This window comes from Calidris pugnax, unplaced genomic scaffold (genome assembly GCF_001431845.1).
Source record: "Calidris pugnax isolate Ruff unplaced genomic scaffold, ASM143184v1 scaffold102, whole genome shotgun sequence".
Classification (NCBI taxonomy): Eukaryota; Metazoa; Chordata; class Aves; order Charadriiformes; family Scolopacidae; genus Calidris; species Calidris pugnax.
In genome coordinates, this window is record NW_015090846.1 from 2,663,674 (window position 1) to 2,683,892 (window position 20,219).

Below are 20,219 nucleotides of genomic sequence, written 5' to 3' on the forward strand. Positions count from 1 at the left end.
CAGCAAATTCCTATTTTTAGCTTATCTTTTAGAGCTTATTAGCTCTCCCTTTCCCTTCCTCCTCCCCAAACTCCTTCAGATGACAGGATGGGCTGGGGAACTCCTTGGAGAACCCCCTCCGGGCCAGCACCATCCTGGCTCGGTTTATTTTTACCTCTCACGAGGCAGCTCAGTTTCAGGGAAGGATGCGAAGCGATTCGCTTCCCCGCAGCATCACCTGCCATTGGCAGATGCTTATTTATTTAATTGAATTCTCTCCCTTCCCCTCCCATCGAGGCACAGCTTTAAAAAAAGAGATGCACGTAAATTGTTACCATGGGCTGCTGAACTTCCACTCGGATGATATCTTCGTAGATATCATCGCCTTCATCTTCACAGGGGACGCAGTCGTAAATATCCTCCCCCAGATCATGTTCGCTGGAACGAGAAGGAGAGCGATTGAGTGATAATAAAGAGGGGACGTTCACCGTCACTTGATCAGGCAAAACAACAACTGCTCTCGCCCCGTGGAGGGAGGCCAACCACGACAATCAGAAAATCCTCCTGGCCCACAGCATGGACATGTTCAGTCCACGTTCCCTGTTTGCATTAGGAGTCTGTTTTTCCCGGCTCGGTACCCGCTGCCCATCTCTTTCCGCTGGCTGGAGGCTGGAAAAGGCAAAACGCTGCTCGACAGGAGCAGGGATGGCAGCCAAGGAGCTGCTCTGAGCCCCGTGCCAGACGTGCCTGCCATGCCCAGGCTACCGTGCTCTGCCAGCTCTGCCCTGCAGAGCTTTTCCTCGGCGCTAATCGGCCCATCCGAGACAGATCTGCTGGCCAAGCGTCCCGGCAGGACCATCTGAGCCACCGCACACCACCAGCTCCAGCATCACGCTGGGTCCAGCTCCACCTGCCTCCAAAGATGCCCTACTGTGAGGGTGGTGAGACACTGGAACAGGTTGCCCAGGGAAGTTGTGGCTGCCCCATCCCTGGAAGCGTTCAAGGCCAGGCTGGATGTGGCCTTGAGCAACCTGGTCTGGTGGGAGGTGTCCCTGCCCATGGCAGGGGGGTTGGAACTCGATGATCTTTGAGGTCCCTTCCAACCCAAACCATTCTATGATTCTATGCCTGCAGCCTCCTGTTCATCTCCTGCCTCTCCTCTTTAGGAGCAGCTCTTGTGTCAGTGACTTGAACCATATTACACTTAGAGAATATATTCTAATGGGTTGGGTTTTGCTATGTTTAAAGCACCGCACTCACTCGTGGTCTGCTTTTCCTTTTTCCCTCACAAAAAGGCTTCCTTCCCACCAAAGAAACCCTCCTCCTTCCCCCAAACTGCCGTAGGAGCCCATGTCCATTCAAAGCAGTGAGCAGATAGTAAATAATCACCCCCTGGCTCTGTGCAGGGGGTGGGAGCATCCCAGCTTGGGGGGAAGCGTGATGGGGCCGAGCTGAGCCCCCGGGGCTGAGCAGGGACCCACAGCATCACCTGGACCAGCCACAGGCAGAGCTCAGCCCAGCCAGGGCCAGCCCCAGCCCTGTGTTCCCTCCAGCCACCAGTAACACATCCAGGTTTAAAATCTCTGGATCCAGTTTTTCCTGGTGATGTGCCGATCCCCATAAAGCACAAACCCTGCCCTGATGGGCAACAGGGTGATTTTTAATCTAACGTTTCCCAGAGGAGGGGGAGACTCTCCTGATCACCACAAAGCAATCCAGTCAGACGCTCAGCCTGGTGATGCTCAGCCCCGATGCTGAGCAAAGCCCAATAATAGCATTTACATAAGAGATAAATTAAGCAGCAAATAAAAAAAATCACATTTTCAGAACTCTTAGGAGATGCCCCTGCAAGCACAGGCATCCTTGAGGCGTAGTGCCCAACTTGTATTTAAAGGTGATGGTGTGAGGTACTTAATTGTCATCTGAGCCTTTTCAAACCCGCCCCCCCAGGGGCTCCTCCGTCTTAGAACACTTTTGAAAATTCAACCCATAATAAATACCAATTAACAATAATAATTTTAGTGCTTAGATCTACAGGTGCTGATTGCTAGCGGCTCCCACTGAAGTCAACCCCATGGGATCAAGACAGTGTGAAACACTGAAATATCAAACAGCGTTCACATATTTTACGAGCTGTCTCTTTCAACATGGGTATTAATTACATACAAATATATTTAGGTGTAAAACTGTGCTCAAACTGTAATACTTGACATCTCTACGCACAGCGTGGAGCAGCAGAGCACATCTGTTTGCAAAACTGGGCTTTATTTCTCTTCTAAATGCAGTTATTTCTATTTTTAAAAACAGATTTATTTAATAAAAGTTTGGGGATTTTAAATAAATACACTGGCATGATGTATCCCTCCCATTCTTCCACAGTGATGCATTGCAGCTGCTGTAATAATGCCCACTAATAGCTGGTGATCCATCTTCCCCTTCCCAAGCGTCGCCGTCACCGTTATTATCTGTACCAATATTTATATTCTCAGCTCCGCTCCTCATCCAGAGCGAGTAACTCCCGGTTCCTGATTAATCTTCCCCACCTCTCGGATTGCTGGCTGTCTCTCCATACATCATTTCCCTGGCTCGAGGGTCGTTAGGAAACGTATGGTTGGGTTAATGTCACCGGCGCGAGCCTGGTCGGGTGTGACAGGACCCCGGCGAACGCCGCAGTGATGCTGCTGCCGGTGCTGAGCCCGCTCTGGGTGACAGCTGATTGTCACCAGCACCGAGAGTTCAGCAACTCTTTTGGGCTACACGCAGGAAAGGACAGCATCTTGAGGTGTCCCCAGGAAGCCCCGCATCCCAAGCATCATCTGAACCTGCTCTCCTGCGCACAAGCACATGTCCAAGGCTCAGACCTCAGCATCGCCTGACCCCAGCCTGGACAAGCTCTCCTTTTCTCACCCATCAAGGAGCCACAAGCTCTGGACCGTGGCTGGGCACACACCAGGACATCACCAGGACATTTAGATTGGATATTAGGAAGAATTTCTACAAACACTGGAACAGGCTGCCCAGGGAGGTGGTGGAATCACCATCCCTGGAGGTATTTAAAAGTCAGGCAGACGTGGTGCTGAGGGACATGGTTTGGTGGTGGTTTTGGCAGCACTGGGTTGATGGTTGGACTCAATGATCTGAAAGGTCCCTTCCAACACAGACAGTTCTATGATTCTGTGATCGTTGTGAGAAACCCCAGCGTAGGATGCTGAAGGGGTTTTGCTGCCTGGACTAAGCCTGGAGAAGAAAGGGTGCCCCATGGACCTGGCCTAGCCTGGTCCTCCCCAGAGCTCCTCTGGGCCACCAGAAAAGGGGCAGAAACACCTACTGAGGGACAACACAGCAAATTTGTCCACACAGCTGCCAAGAGCCACCTGACACAAACACTGAATCCACCATGGGGGGCCACATCTGCCCCTTGATGCTGTCATTGCTCTAACCAACAGGCCAAGTGTTCCTGCTCATCAACACCAGTCCAAGCTCTTCCTATCTCCAATTTCTGGCCTCAAGCAAAAAAACAGGGACAATTCCCTTGTCCTGGGGTCATCTAGAAAGACACCTCCATTTCAGAGCTCAGGGGAGAGGCGCTAGAGATGCTCAAACCCGACAGCCGTGGGGGTATTAAAACAACGATACCTGTGTCTGGTGGACTCCTATTTATTAAAACACATTCCTAGAACATCTCTGAGAAACACCAGAGGCTGCCAGTTTTATGGAGAGCAGTAAAACGTGCAGATTAGCCTCCCCCAGAGCAGCCCAGCTTGGCCGGTGCGTTAGGGCTGTGGACGTCGCTGCTTTGCACAAACTGATCATCAGGCTCCGTGTTTTGTCTGTCAGAGTTGAAAATATGCAACCTTCCCGACATGAAAACAGAGAACAGGCATCGGGATGATTTTAGCCAGTGGCAACCTAAGAACACACTGAATTTTAAATGCCATAAAGGGAGGGAAAGCGGGGCAGGCGTTTTTCCATGTTTAGCACAGCCCCCTGCTGCGGGAGGCAATAAATTCAGCATCCCAAGCGTGTCACGCGAAGACTGAACAACTTGAGCAAGGAAGGCCAGATCCTCACCTCGTTCTTCACAAAGAAAAGCAATTTACTCCTTCAATTTACTCAAAGAAAAGCAATTTACTCCTTACTCGCAGCGGAGTCTGCGAGTTACCCGTGGGTATCAGAGCCTGCGATCTACTGCCTGGATTAGAAGATTCATTGACAGCTCTGGGTTTAGAAAAGGGATTTTATCCACCCTTCAGAGTCAACACCAGCATTTGCAATTACTGTTATTAGGATGGATGTAACCAGCTTTGGGCTGGCAGCATCTCGCCTAGCCAGGAAAGCTCATTCAAAGCAAAAAGAATAAAGCTTTTCATATCTAAGGCAATTTCGGGCAAAAACAATGCTTTTGGCTGAGTCCTTCCTCCCTGGCAATGCCTACTCAGTGCAAATGCCCTCCCAAGCAGGCAGCAGCCATGCCAAGGAGCAGCTCCCTGAACAGAGGGACCAAGGCCAGGATGCTGCCTTGGAGTAAGGGACAAACAGGCACATGGAAGGAGTGAGCTGGGGAAGGGGGTGTCCCTTAGGAGACCCACTGGCACCTCCAGCGTGCAGGAGTTGCCTAAGTGCAGCCGAAATTTAAAGAAATCTTCCCCAATAGGATGCCAAAGTTGAGTTAGTTTGAGGAAGAACCACCCTGTCCTGGGTGGTTCTGTTCTGGTCCCACTGTTCCCACCACTGGGAACCAGCCCTCCGGAGCTCAGCACTTGGCCAAAACACAGGGCACAGTCTGCAGTTGGGCTTTGGAAGAAGATGAGCTCTTCAAAGCTCTGGAAAAGAGCTGGCCACACCAGGAGATGAGCACAGATGGCACATGATGCCCCGATAAATAACCTGCAGCAGGTCCACTATGCTAAAGGAATGCTGCACAGCACATCTGCAATGACACCGCTGATGAGGAGGGTAAGTGGGGAAGCTCTGAAGGTCTCAAGAGTTACTGAAGGACATCTTCATCCATAAAAGCTGCTTCAGGGCTCTGGGAAGTTGATGAGTTTGTACCAGCCTCAAGAATTCCCACCACGCCAAATCCCTGTCCAAACCACGGCGCTGCTTTTGCTCCACTGATGAAAGAGCCAGAACCACCAGGAAAAGCAAAAGAAAGAGGAGGAGGAGAGAGAAGGAGCTAAAATAAGACAACCAAAAGACAAAGCCAAATTCCCAGCCCTGTGGCTGAGGTCAGTCAGAAGACCTCAGAGCCACCGCCGGGTCCAGGCTGGAAGTGCATTTGCAGAGTCCCTCAGACAGCTGCCCAGCAGCTGCCAGGCTCCAGTTCGCCCCAGTAATCCCCCACTTTCTCATTCTTACTCTGCACTTACAGCTATAAATAGACAGTTCATCCGACCAACCCCCTCATTCAGGGTCCCCGTCAGAGGAGGACAAGCAGAGTCCTGTATCTGCAGCACATCTGGCAGGCTTAGGTTTCAGGGTGAAGGAGTGCAAGATGTGCAGCCGTTGGACTCGAGATCTTGCAGGGTTTTAATTAGCCAGATTGTACTTGGACGGAGACGCGCGTCTGGAAATAGCAAGAGAAGCCTTTTGCCATCTATTCTACTCAGGTCTCACGTTCCCCATTCCAAGTGGAACATTATCATCCCAAGAATGAGCCTCACACAGTTACAGCAACTCACATGATCCTAGAGATGGCACAAGCAGGACATACAAAAATCTTTAGCGGTGACAAAGAAGAAAAGACACGTTTAGGAGTGCCTTGTACCACGGAGCCATTTATTTAACTGGCTGGCATCTGTGGTTTTTCCAACACAGCAAAAATAATGAGAAAAGTGGCAGCTAACTTATCATCTCACCTTGGCTCCCCTATTCATTACTTTTTTTAATGCACTCAAGAAATTCTGCTGATCACATCACTATTTTGGGAGATATGAGGAGGCAACGCTGGGGACAGCAGTGAAAGAAGCAGGAGAAACTTCTCCAAGAAGACAGGCTGTTGGCGGAGTCTGTGCCTGAACAAGTCGCATCACTTGAGAAATTGAGGCCAGGCAGGAGATCTTCTTCAACTTCCCTTCTCTACGATGAAAGGTTTGGAAACACACCACTGCCCCCGACACTTTTGTTAGGGCACACGCAAATAAATCAGGCAGCAGAGGACAAGCATCCCCGTATCGATCAGGCACCACTTGCAGACTGGCCAGCCCTCGCCATCTGCCCGGGCTCTCTGCAAGCTGCCATCTGGCCGATGGCAAAGCAAACCGAGGGGCCAGCGGGGTGAGGACAGGGAATTTGAGAACTTTCTAGCTCCCCTGATACCCTTTTAGTTTCACCTCCCCTTTCCATCATCAATTGTTCTTTTGTTTTTTTGGCGTTTTGTTTTTTTGATTTTTTTGTTGGTTTTTTTTTTTAAATAAATAGCTGTTTCCAGGCAATTATCCACCAGGATCTGCTGGATGGCTGACCCCGTGCTGGGGAGCTGCCTGCAGCCCAGCATAATCTCCGCGCTACCCCAAAGGTGACAGCACAATGGGTTCATCAAGGCATGAACATCCTTTAGAGAGGCCGGCACCCCGCGGCCGCCCCGCGCTCGCAGGCAGACAGCTTGTTTCTGCAGCAAACGGCCCTCGTGGCGCTGCCATTGATCCCCTCCCAGCCCCGGCGCTGCCTTTTGTCCCCAGCTGCTGTGGCTCCACCACGCCAGGAGCTTCCTGCCCACCAAGGTGATGGTCCTCGCTCTTCAGAGCATCGCGGGGACAAAGCCTGGTTCCTTCTGCTTCCCAAATCTGCGCCTCCGTCACAAAAACATTTATGTTTTGCATGCTTTGCAGAACAGGAGTTCACCCTAAATCTCAGTCTCAAACATGGGGACACCAAACTGCTCCATTAAGGTTGAAATGAAGCTCTATGATGTTCTCCAAAAGAAGCCACTTTTACTAGCACCCAAAATGTTTTGTTAGAAACAGCTCGATATTTATCCTGAGCTTTTTATCACAGCACCCACAGGAAGACATGTCTCTCCTGGGGTGTGATGTGACAGTGCAAAGCCCACCAGGTTGTCCCTCTTCATTTGCACCCCGGTCCTTTGAGGCCAGCGGGGATGGCAGGATGGGTTCTTGCAACACCATGTTTCATGCTGTTGCAAGGACAGGACTATGCATCCCTCCAAAATGATCCAACGGGCACAAATAACCATTGGGATAGCTGCACAGATGTGGCACGTTAATGTGGAAAAACCACTCAGAGATGGAAGGGTCTCTCTGGTCATACTGTTCTCTAGTGGTTCCTTCCAGGTTCCTTCCACGCGTTGGGTCACTTCACCGCTTTGCTGCAAAAATCACTTCCTCCCCTCCAACAAAGCATCTTGGATGCGCTCGGATCTTCCCAAGGCTGCTGGATCGTCAGCAATATTAAATGCAAAGCTGCTGGATGGACTGAATCATTCCCAGCTCGTGAATGACGCCCTTGTTTGGCTGTTTGGAGATCGGCAGCAGCTAAGAAAGAGCTTTCTCATGTGGCCTCGCCGTTTGCCAGCGCCCAGCATCGGAGCCCAGTATGCACCATTGTGACCGGCAAGTTTCCAATGAAAGTTTCCTTGTCCAGCAGGGAGAGACGTTCCCTTGTCCAAGGGGAAAAAAGGGGGGGGCTGCTGCTGATGGGTCACCAGGCAGCGGGAACAGCAACACTGGTGTGAAGGGCTTGGAGGAGCATTTCTGGGGTTTTTACAGTTACGGGTGAATTACGAGGAACAGCAACACTGGTGTGAAGGGCTCTGAGGGGCGTTTCTGGGGTTTTTACAGTTACGGGTGAATTACGTCTCCATTTTGGAGGTTGTGTTTCCAGGCACAACCTGACTGCAGTGGGATGAAGGCATCTGGGCCATAACCCCACGCTGATTTACACGTGCCTTTCCCCAGTGGTCCCAACTAAAGATGGAAAGAAGAGGATTTTACAAAGAATGGGAAAAAAGGGGAAGTTAAAAGTGGGAGACACTGGGACAGAACAGGGCCATCAGTAAGAACGAAACCTCTAAGTCATCTGAGCACCGGATTTGGGCATCTCATGGAGGGACCAACTCGCAGGTCTGAGGAACAGTTTGGGAAGGTTTCACCCATACCACACCCTGTGGGAGCAGAGCAGTTAAAGCTGGGAACCTGTCTCCAACGCTGAATAACCTGCCCTGAGCACACCAAACCCCCCAATTTCTAGGAGAGGGCTGCCATCCCCACCAACGCCTGTGTGCAAGTTCACACACAAACCTTCCTCCAATTAAAAGCACGCCCACGTGTGAGAATCAGGAATTTTAAAACCCAGTATTAAAGGGAAAAAACGTTATTCTTGAAAGGATCCCTTTATAAGTTAAAATTTTATTAAACTGTAGCTGCTGGGAGCAAACCACGAGCGGGGGATTCCAGGGTCCTCCGTTCCCTCCACTAGTAATTTATGATTTACTTTTGTAATAACTGAAGCCATAAGGAACTCATTGGATTAAGGAGTCTTATTATTTATGTTGTGGAACAATAATATTTAACCGTATAAAGCCACATATCCACTCACACAGCCTTTCCCTCCGTACAGGACAGACTCCATAAGCAAAGCCCTGGCCGCCGGGAACGCTGCCATGGAATTCCGACAGCGCCCGCCTTTCACCGCGTACGTCGTAGCTCAAGGTTGCTTTTAAAAGCCTGTCATATCATCACCACGGGCAGCAAAGCACAGACACCAGAGACCCAGATAAATACAGTCACCCCAGCAGCATCCCACCAGTGAGGGACTGCCCTGAGGATGGCTGGCGTGGTCCAAAAATCACTCACGGGGGACACGGACCCACGTGTCAGCACCCACGAGGCCACAAAACACCATAATGGGGGGGTCCAGTGTGGAATTAGCAATGGGTGTCCCCGTCCCAGTGAGTGGCTTAGCTTCACTCGGCCGGGAGGAGGAATTATATCCCAGGATTAAGGATAGGAGCTAAGGATGGGATTGAGCAGGCGGAGGGGATTCCGGGGAACTTGGGGATCCCGGGGAACTTGGCCCCCCTCACCCCACGCTGAGCCCCTCATAAACTCAACCCGATTAAAAGCAATATCTCCCAGGGCTCTACATGGGAAGAGATGGGACTATCGTAAGAGCACAAAAATCTCCTGGCAGGAGGACCAAAGCGGCCGGCCCCGCTCTCCGAGCCCCACCATCAAGTTTTATCCCACTTTGCTGGAAGTACATCACAACCTTCCCCTCCCCGTGAGAAGGCAAAGCCACTTACTCTGCCAGCTCCTCCAAGCTCCGATACACGTCGTCATCGTTTTCCGTGGTCTCCTCCGACGGGAAGGGCCTGGGGGAGCAGAGGAATGGCAGCGTTACTGGTGTGTCTCACCCCTCCCAGCAGATCCCCTGCAGCCCCAGCTGAACTCAGCCCAGCCCCGAGCATCCCGTTGAGCAGAAGCGGGTGTTTCGGAACAAAATATTCGTTGCAAATACATTTTTTCCTATTGAGGTCTTAGCTCCCAGGAGGACATTATCTCTGCCGCTTCCTGCGGGCACGGCAGGACAAGAAACCAGGTGGTGAGGCTGGTTCACCACTGGGCACCATCTGAGCACTGAATTGAGGAGCTGCATGGTCTAACAGCATCTTGGAGACCCCGGGTCTGAGCTGTTCCTCCCCCATCTGCTGGTGCTTGCACGAACAACTCAGGAGAAACCTAATCCAAGCCCAGTGTCAGACTCATTGAGATGGAGAAATTCTTCTCCACTCCTGATGGAGCTTTTCTACCTGCGAGCTCCTGCCCTGCTTGGATGGGGAACATCGAGCCGCTTCCCACCAGCATCTCCTGCTGCTGCAAGTGGCTGATCCCACCTTACAGCCCCTGGGCTTCCTCATCTTAACAACTTTGTGATAGCTGAAAAAAAGTTAAAACCCTGGGGATGAGGGAAAGGACACCAAAAGGGCAAAAGGAAGGAGGGGGGAAAGCAGATTAGAAGCGAAAAGGAGGGAGTGGGGGGAATACAAGAATTCCTTGGCTCATTCTGAAGTAATAACCAAATAATGTAGGAAGGAGATGAAAAATACTGCTTTAATTAAACCCAAAGTATTATTGCTGGCATGGGGCCATGGCGGGCTATGGCTCTGCTGGGGCTGGATGCACCTTGCGACTCCGGCTGCCTCGGGCTGGGCTCCCTGTGGTCACACAAGCCTTGTCCCCCCTGGAACGCCGGGAATGGGGGCTGCAGCCACGCAGCAGCACACCCCGAGCCCCGTGGGCATCGCAGCCAAGGCAGCCGGGGGTCCCTGGGCTAAGAGCCACAGGGGGTGGGATGCTGATGGATGCTGGGGGTGAGCATCCTGCTTTGAGGACACACCTGAACTCTTAACTGCCCTCAAGAGCAATTTCCTCCTCCCACCCTCCCCATTTCATGATAGATTGCTTCTCCTGAAAGATTTAATACACAGCCTGGCTAACCCTCAATTTTGCTATTTTTGGAGCCTGTCTCTAGCACTAATTTGCCTTCCCTCCCCTGCGTTATTTCACCCTTCCTTTGGTGAGCGGCTGCAGACTGAGTATTGTCAAATCCTGCTCCAACGCGCAGTGGGTTCAATTAAAACCACGACCAGGTGGTGACCCCAATCACAGATGGGGAGGATTTCATGCTCCACCAGCCATCGGGGCTGCCCTGCCGTCGCTCGAGATGCCACCCCACAGAAACCGAGGAGCACCCAAGGCGGGGATGTCTGAGCGTGCCCACATGTGAATCAGTGACAAATACAAAAGCCACATGAAGAGCAGACAAAAAAAGCCACCAGCTCCTAGTGCAAGTGGTGGAGCCCATCATGGGAACTGGTCTTGGACTTCAGCCCCGATGGACAACAGGGGACGGCAGCTGCTGCCCCGCACAGCTCTGGCAAGGAAGGAGAAATCAGAGGTGACCTCTGTTTAAACACCACTTGTTAAAATAATAGCTAAAAAATACCACCACAAGGCACGATTCCCTGTCTTCTGCTCTTAACCTCTAACTTTCCTTCTCCAGTGCTCACTATGCCAGAAAGAAAGAAGTAAAAGAGCCATAAAGAATATTAAAATCACAAGCGCACATTTCCAACCATAAATCTGGGCTTGAGGCGTAATCAGTTCCTGTGATAAACCCCCCCGTGTAAGACAAGGAGACAGCAAAGAGAGAAAAATACTTTCTAATGAGAGTTTCACAGAGACAGCAGCTCCGTCAGCCCTTCCTGCTTCACCTTGACCGGGGGTAAAGCACCGGAGTGAAAGTCAGGGCAGGGGAGGAATTAATAACCTGTATCTCTGCAATAGCAGCTAATGGCTAAATAAGGATGCTCCGAACACAATTAAGAAGGAAAGTCACACCGAGGAGAGGATTACTAAATGGACCAGCTAAAATCTGGAGCTGAAGGACGGAGTTTTGGAGAAAGCCTTGGGTTTGCCCTTTGTTTGTGCCTCTGTCCCTGGCTCTGGAGAGGCTCCCTGTGTCCCCACGTCACCGCTGCAGGAACAGGGCTGCCATCTCCCCACACCTCCTGTCCCCTTCTCCAAAACCAGGTGCCAGCCCCAAAACTGCAGGACAAGCCACCCAGGGCTGGGACCATGAGCTTTGCGCAGCTCTCACCCAAAAGGTCCTTACTCCTCCCCAAAAGCCCCCTGTGCAACAACATGATTTGATTTAGCTCAAATTATGGCCGTTATTTAAAATCTCTCCCTACTTTTGGCTTAAGTTCCCTTACTTATCCATTCACGTTGTTTTTCTCTGCTGACCATGGGAAAAATTAATCCTCCAGCAATGAGCCCATGAGGATGAACCCCCAGCAGCCAGCTACAGAAGAACATATTAAACCCTTTTCTACCTCGACTTGCAGTGGGGGTGAGGGCGGCGCTGGCAGGAGGTGTGGTGCAAGCTGCCCACCCGCCCTGTCCCATCGATTATTCCCCGTGTTGCTGGTTTTGCCTCTTCCCATCAGATCACCTTCACGGCTCCCCCGGGGGCTAAGCCCATCTCAGGACAACATCTTCCACTTGAAATGGCTGCAGAAACAGATTTGATGTGGTGGGGAGAGGCTGGGGGAGGAGAGCCCTGCTCTCGCTCCTGCCCCACCGGATCCACGTCAAGGTAACTCTAAGAAAAGCCAATTGGGTGAAATTTTAACCCTGTGTTTCTCATCCAGGTCCAGCACAAGACTTGCATTTAGACACCTTCATGCAGGTTGGCAACTTGGTCCCAACCACACGGACAGAAACATCTCCATCTGGTTGGGCAATGGGACTGCACATGAGCTCCCCAAGAGCAACCGTGTTGGTTTGGGACCAGTTTGTATGTCATTATTTCTCTTTAAAAAGAGCAGAAACATTGGAAGTCAAGGAGTCTAAAAGCTACCGGTTCCCTGGGCAATTCTTACAGATCTCCAAGAGCATTGCAACTTCATACACAGCATTAAATGCTAAAGCTGGGAATGCCCAACAGTAATAAGCATTCTGAGTCCACTGAAACCCAACAGGTTTGCAGAGATCCCAGTTCATTGAAATTCATTTGAAGACGTCTCTTATTTAATATCATTAGTTAAGCACTAGAATTTCTTTTTTACTCCACCATCATGAAAAACCACCTGCTGAGCCATCTCTCCTCCCAGCCCGTGCCTGGGCTGCAGCGAGCCCCATCCCTCTCCGATGAAGAGCAAAAGCCCCAGCGACATCAAACACGGCTGGAACAGGCTCTTAAGAGATAATAAACCTCCCAGAGCAGACTTCTTCACAGACAAACCCCACAGCCTTCACCAGCATCGCTTCCAGAGATCAAAGAAGAGAAGGGAAGTCGGATCGATCTGACGCGTTTGTTTTAGAGCCTAAAAGGGAAGGAAAGACCAAGTAATTTGTTACGGAGTTTAGAGGGAGCTTCTCCTCTTGAGGACAAGACTTACAGCAGATGATCGTTCCCGACGCGCGATGCAAAGCACCCCCTTGATCTTACAAAAGATTTAGGAGACTTTCTGGGTTGGAGAGCTCGCACCCCGCAAATGCCAACGCGCTCTCGCAAAAGGGAAGGCAGGAGCAGCCCACAGCCACAGCACGTCGCACAGGGCGACAGGCAATTAGTATTTCACCGGGTACCTCACACAAATCCCCTCCCTCGGGCTGCCCCATGGTCCATCCCGTGCCGTATCCCCATCCACCACCCCCAGACCCAGGGATCTTCTCTGTGGGGAGAAGGCGCAGCCTGATGAGCCGCCTGGCTGCTCTCTCCTCTGAATTATTTAATGGGAAGAGCCAGGTAAGGCTGCACGTCTAACAGCATGAAGCAAAATGGTTTATTTATTTATGAACATATTCCAGCATCTGGGTGCCTTGTCCTAGAGACTGAAGCCATCTCTGCGGTATCGTCACAGAGGATACGGAGGGTCAGGGACGGGTCAGTTTTACTTGGATAATTTTGTACAGAAGCACCTTGGCCTCAAATCCACGTGTGACAGAGCAGAGAGGATCCAGCATGATTTATTTTCTATTTTCCTCTCTGTCTACGTTCTCATTCCCTGGGGCCAAACACCAGCCCTGGGAACAGAAAGCCCAGTCAGAAGCAGGCAAGATGGAAATGTCCCCTCACTGCCCTCCATCTGAGGCCACTCTTGGTGGAGCAGATCTGCAAGGAGCTTCTCGTGGTGGAGATCGTCTGTTGGGCAGATCTGCAAGGAGCTTCTCATGACTTGTGCAAACGCCCACAGGAGGGTGTTTGGTGGCTCATCCCTTACTGGGATTTCTCAAGGGGAAGTGCTCAGACCTTGGCAGTTTGTAGCGTGTTGTTTTGATAGCTCCAACCTTCCCTTTTTCTTTTTTCCTGCTATTTTTTCTCCAGGATGGCAAGTCACTCCCTGAGCATGGGGTCACCCCATCCCTATGGGTCCCCTGTTAACCATCAGTTCTGGCACCCTGGATCCATAGCAGGTCCATTGGGCACAAGATCATGCTCTCATGAGGACAGTATCCCCAGAGCCATCCAAAGAAAACCATGGGGTTTCTCTAGAGGTTCACACACAACTGAAAAAGCATCTGTCATCGGTTTTGGTGGGATTAGGCAGATTAAAGCAGCATTTAATTTACTGATATACCAAGAGGTGGCAGTGAGCTGACAAGGGACAAGCAAAGGGGTGACCTGGAGCTGCTTCTCCTGACCCGGGCAGCACCTCTGAGCTTTGGTTCCCATCTGTGAAATGGGAACAAGCGTCAGGGAATGATATCGGTAAAGTGCTACGAGATGGATGAAAACTGTGCTATTAGCACCCAAGAGCCATTTGTATATAGCAGAATGGAATCAATTCTCTCCCTGCAGAACGAGACACATCCAAGCATACCAAAAGCTGCTGAATTTAATTAAAATCATACTATTGTGTTACATTACTCATCTCTGGAAAGAAGCACCTCACGCTGTGCCAAATTTTAGACACGTCCTCTGAAAAATTATGATTTGCTTTTATTTGTGGTCTGGAGCTTGCAAAAATTCTCACAAGATTAATTCTGATAGAAATTCAGCGGGGAAGCAGCAAGCTACATCATCAGATAACACAAAGATGATGATTTTGCAGGAGAGCACTCACAGCATTTAGCAGAGCGCATTGCACAGTGCCCAAGGGTTAGCTGCATGCCCTGCTTTATCTTTAGCTCAAATGGGAACCAAGTATTTCTGGAGACTACGAGACAAGAAAATAACAGCTCGTATAATTTTATGTTTCAACACATTATCGCATTTTTTTAAAAATTCTCATGTACCAATGCTTTGCTCAAGAAAGCGGTATGATTTTCTCTTCACTTCAGCTCCACGATGCCGATAACAGATGGATAAAATCAAAAGGGGAATCCAGAGACATCTTTCTCAAAAAGAAAAATATAAAAAAAAACCCTCCGGGGTAAGAGCACAACCAATCCCTAGGAAACGACTTGGCACCGGTCTCTGACTCAGAAGAAAACTAGATTTGAAAGTACCGTGTCTGAAAATCACAGTATGGTTTAGGTTGGAAGGGACCTCAAAGATCACGCAGTGCCACCCCCCTGCCATGGGCAGGGACACCTCCCACCAGCCCAGGTTGCTCAAAGCCAAACTGGTCAAAGCTCAGGACACGTCCACTCTGGGCAGACGGCACCACTCACCCGAGGAGCGTAAAGATAGATCATAGCCAAGACCTGGGAGCACCCCATGGTATTTAACAACACCCCCACGAGACTCTGCAATTGCCCAACTCTGGAAAACACTCTGTAAAAACAAAAACCTTGAAAATTCCCCTGTTTTAACTTGTAGCAAAGCAGCACAAGGAAATCTTTTAGCAGTTGGAGCAGCAGTTTCTCTGCTGTACCTGAGCAGCTGCAGTCCTGTGAAACGCATGCCAATAAAAACAAATATCTACCTAAATATATATTTCTGCCTGCTTCCAGACCAGCGCCAGCACTGCTGCCTGCCTGCAGGAAAGCATCACCAGCACGTCCCGGCCATGCTGGGTCCTACTGTGCAACAGAAACCAGGTCTAAACAGACCACCGGGGCTGAGCAGCACTCTCCGTGGTCCACAAGGAACAAAAAGACATGTTCTCCCCCATCTCCGGTGGGGTACAAAGAGATGTGGTTTGTCCCAGAGCACCTCAGTAGACCTTTCTCCAGGCACAACCCACGGTGGTGCCTCCAGCTCTGTGTCCTCCCCTGTCCCCCACCTCTGAGCCCCCTGTTTTGGACCAGCCGAGCCTGAAGTCCTTCTCCATACCTGGGTCAAGGGCTGCATTTCAGAAAGACCTTTCCAGCACCTTTGATTGTTGACCTTTACACTGACCCTGAATGGGAGAGAAAGCTGTTTGTGCCTTGCTTTTGCACTCAAAGGTGAGGTGGTGCAAGGGTGGCCAGTGACACAGGAGGAAGCCCCGAGGGAAGTACATCAGCAAAGCCCATGAGCAATGACAAGGCAGGTGCACCCCAAGCCCAGCAAGCCCCACAAGAGAATATTAAGCAGAGCTGTGCATGTCAGGTCCATATCTTCATTAAGCAAAGCTGCTGGCGGGGAGGGGGTGAGAGAAACTGCCTTTGCTTTTACTAGCAGATGCTTACGGGGTGACCTCAGCATCTCCCAAGCCTACAAAGCAGCCGCGCAGGAAAATATGTCAATGATATTTTTCAGACTCTCTAAGGAGCAAGTCTGTGAGGATACGTACTTGCCAAAATAAATGAGTTTTAAAAGTCTTTAGCTGGAAAGGAACTGCTTTTAGCCCAGGATACTGCTTATTGACACGGGAAGAAGCCTTACAGTCACTTCTAAAGAAGGTCTCTCCATGTCACAAGAAACCAGCTCCACTTGACCCCCTGCTTGCGAGGTTTGTGGCTGAACCTCTGCGGGTTTGTGCTGGTTGGAGTGGTGGTCAGTCCCAGGACTGGTCCCAGTCCCAGACTCCCTGGAGCACAGGAGAGCTCTGCCCAGCAACCCTATGCATTTCCAGGCTCTGATTCCTTCCACAGCCTTCTCCATCCATTTTATAGCAACGCTCACAGCACACACAATGGATACACAGCAGCCGTAAAAAACATAATGGGCAGAGAGCAATTACTGAAAACACATTGGCAATGAATAAAACAGTCCCTGTAAAACCAACCTTACAGGAGAGAAGGTCCCGTAACTACCTACCTCCTCACCAGAAGACACTTGAGGTCTTAATCGTTAGCAACTTTAATTGCTTGCCATTTTCACACCCGGCTGGATCCGCCTCCTGTGTTGAGCTGCCATCCCCAGGGGCGGGGGGGGGGGGGGGGGGACAGCTCCACCTGGATGGTTGATTTTATTTATTCGTGGCCCGTGGAACAATGAAGTCAGAGGTGGGTGAATGATGCAGTGCAGGAAGTTGCTGCAGCAGTAGCTCCGCTACAGAGATGATGATTTAACGTATCGGGCTAACGGCGGAGGAAAATATTAATAAATTCTGTTTGTGCATGTATGGGGGGGGGGGGGGGGGGGGAGCAGAGACCAAATCTGATCAGCAGGAAGCCTCCATCCTGCTGGAGAATCTTTGCAAATCCCATAAAAGATTTCCCCTTATCTCCCTTCTCTCCTCCAGGGCAGCGAGGGGAACGTCTGTCTCTTTGATCAGCTACACTAGAGCTTGTGCCATCCCATCTTTTGCAATAAGTGGGTTTTTCTGGCAGGATCAAAGCCTCCTTTAGAGGGTGACCCCCACTGCAAACATAAGGGTGCCCCCACATCATAGTGGTGCTCAGTCAGACAGGGAAATGGCTTAAAGTCATGAAAACTGGACAAAACTCTAGGTTTAATTCTGAACTGGTGGATGAGGTGCGGAGGAGTTTCCAGATCAAACACCAAAAGAGACACACTAGGGGGCAGAGACAGGCACATTTTGCAGGGCAGAGACCAAATCTGATCAGCAGGAAGCCTCCATCCTGCTGGAGAATCTTTGCAAATCCCATAAAAGATTTCCCCTTATCTCCCTTCTCTCCTCCAGGGCAGCGAGGGGAACGTCTGTCTCTTTGATCAGCTACACTAGAGCTTGTGCCATCCCATCTTTTGCAATAAGTGGGTTTTTCTGGCAGGATCAAAGCCTCCTTTAGAGGGTGACCCCCACTGCAAACATAAGGGTGCCCCCACATCATAGTGGTGCTCAGTCAGACAGGGAAATGGCTTAAAGTCATGAAAACTGGACAAAACTCTAGGTTTAATTCTGAACTGGTGGATGAGGTGCGGAGGAGTTTCCAGATCAAACACCAAAAGAGACACACTAGGGGGCAGAGACAGGCACATTTTGCAGGGCAGGGGCTCGGGGGTCCCAGCTTGGTTTGCCCCCCCCTCTGCCCCTCTCCTGCAGGCTCAGGAATGCTGCTCACTCAGCACGGTAATATTACAACCCCAGGAAGATGCTTGTGACTCTCCCTTCCCATCCCTCCTCCCTTCCACCCCCACGCACACATCCTGATATTATTGGCAAACCGTTGAGTACAGAAACTCCAGGGATGATAACGCTGCAAACCTCATTTTGAGCACATCAGTCTGGTTTAATAGTTTACCTGGGCAAAACCCAGCAATGCTGAACCTCGGCAGCGCGGCACAGGGGTTTGCAGGCAAAGCAGGGTGGGAGGAAAAGTCTCCTCTGGGTTAAATCCTCCCTGATGGGAGGGTGCTGGTACAGCTCATTTAATGCCCTGAATGTGTCTGGAGGCAGCTCCGACCTGGGCTAATCCCAGCATTGAGCTTCTCTCCTCCCAACTCACCATCTGCCTTGTAGAGATGGGTGAAGCAGAGACACGGTGGCCTGGATGGTGGTCTGCACTCAACAGGGTGCTGGTGGGCACCCCATCCCCAACACCCACTCAGAGGGTGGAGGGCACCCAGGGGGTCACACAAGCATCAGGACCAGCCCCATCCCCATCTCCTGAAGGTTTTTCTCCTTCCCCGATGTGTCCAGCCGCCTGTGAGCAAAACAGCAAATCCCAGCTCCTAAGGTCCAGGACTGTGAGGGGACTCCCAGGCATCGGAAGCATGTCACCCCCCCTGAAGCACTGTCACCTCTCCCCGAGATCAAACCTACCCTGCAGCCACCACCAGGCAAGAGGCAGCTCCCAGCCAAGGGCTTGCCCTCCACCGCCAGCAAATCTGCTCCGTCACCTCAGGGCACGCAATGGGCAGATGCTAAATGCCAAGAAAATAAGCATTTTGGCTTCTCTTTATTTATTTGTTTAAATGCAAGGTTAACCTCAGCCCAGGGCGATGGGTTGGCCTCGCCGTGTTTGCCCAGAGGCAAAACTCAGAATCACAGGGACCTCAGAGATCATCGAGTCCAACTCTGTGTTTGCCCGGAGGTAAAACTCATGTCATTTATTCTTCCCACCCGCTGCCCCAGGTAGCTGTGCTGTGCCCCCGACCCGAGGGGGTCCTGCCTTGGCCCCCAGCATGGAGAAAACACAACCATCACCTTCTCCATCCTCCCCCAACCCCACCAAAGCACCACCACCGCCGCTCCCACGGGAGAAAACCTCTGCTTGACAAAGAGGATTCCCCCCTCTTCCCCATTTGCAAATGTTTTTAAATCTGTTTTCAGTGCCTTCCTGAAGAAAGTCACTTAAAGGTTCAGTTCATATATAAAGGATTTACTTAGATTAAGGGCCCCAGCAGAAGGCCTTTGAACACGCTCACTCCTTCCCCTTTTCAGATGGTTTCGCTGCGCGCACATTAAAAATGCATGCAGGCAGCATGAGCCAATATTCCTTAACCTCCTGCTTTGCTTGCAAAACTCTGCTTCCAGGAAAAACACATATCTCGGGGAGATGAAAAAACACATGCCCCCTCCGCTCCCAGCTCCCATTCAGCCAGGGGAGCTTGGAGTTTGCTCATACAGGGTGGATACAGCTGGATCCCAGAGACCTTGGGACCATCATGGGCAACGGAGAACTGCCAGGGCTGCAGCAGGAGAGGTTTAAGGAAGAAGAAAAAAACCTTTAAGAAAAAAAAAATAATCCTGGTTTATAAGGACCTGCAACAAGAACTCCTGTTGTCCTGCAGAAAGCTGAGTTTGCTCACGAAAATTTGGAAAGGGAATGAAAATTGGTGCTCCAGAGCACAGGAGAAGGTTTGCATGGTATCTCCCGTCCGACCACGCTGCTCCTGTCATCTGTCATGCAGGATCTGTCATTTGTCCTGTCATGCAAGATCCTCTCATCTCGCTTGGAAGAATTTAGTGCCAAGCGCCGTGAGAAATGGGGTAATGGACCTAACGGGCCGTGAGTCAGGTCTGCAGTGGAAACTCCTGGTGTCCTGGCTGTAAAATAAAGGCTCCTTGTTCAGAGACAGCCAGGGACGGGCAAGGACACGGTGGGAACTCCTCACCAAGACTGCTGACAGCCCCCCGGACAGAGGGAGGAGAGGATGAGAAACAACAACAATTAGAAAAAATCCCTTCTCCTCTGCCACCGGGCAACGCTACACAATGAGGGTCTTTGCTGGGTGCCCACCTACAGCCCTGGAAAACCACAAACGGGTGACAACCCCCAGAAAAGGGGGGTTTCCCCAACCAGCCAGATGAACAATGGCATTTCTCACCTCCCCACTCCCGAGGGGAAATCAGAACATACAGAACTAAGGGTTTGCCCAGGGCCACGTAGGAAGACAAGATCCCAACGTAGTTTTGTGCATCCGCTTTCCCTTCAGTGCATGTCTTTATCCACAAAAGCATCTTGTCCTCAGGACTATGGTTTAGTGGTTTTTTTATT

The 20,219-nt window shown here is 50.9% G+C and overlaps 1 protein-coding gene across 3 annotated transcripts in view; it reads right to left on the reverse strand.

Moving 5' to 3' along the window:
• VAV2 (vav guanine nucleotide exchange factor 2) overlaps window positions 1-20,219 on the reverse strand; it is a 157,886-nt gene that overhangs the window by 41,395 nt on the left and 96,272 nt on the right. For all 3 annotated transcript variants that reach the window (XM_014942949.1, XM_014942950.1, XM_014942951.1), the window contains exons 4-5: window positions 9,242-9,310; window positions 315-417 (exon numbers count right to left, since the gene is read on the reverse strand). In XM_014942949.1, coding sequence (XP_014798435.1) covers window positions 315-417; window positions 9,242-9,310 — 172 coding nt within the window. The remainder of the gene's footprint in view (window positions 1-314; window positions 418-9,241; window positions 9,311-20,219) is intronic.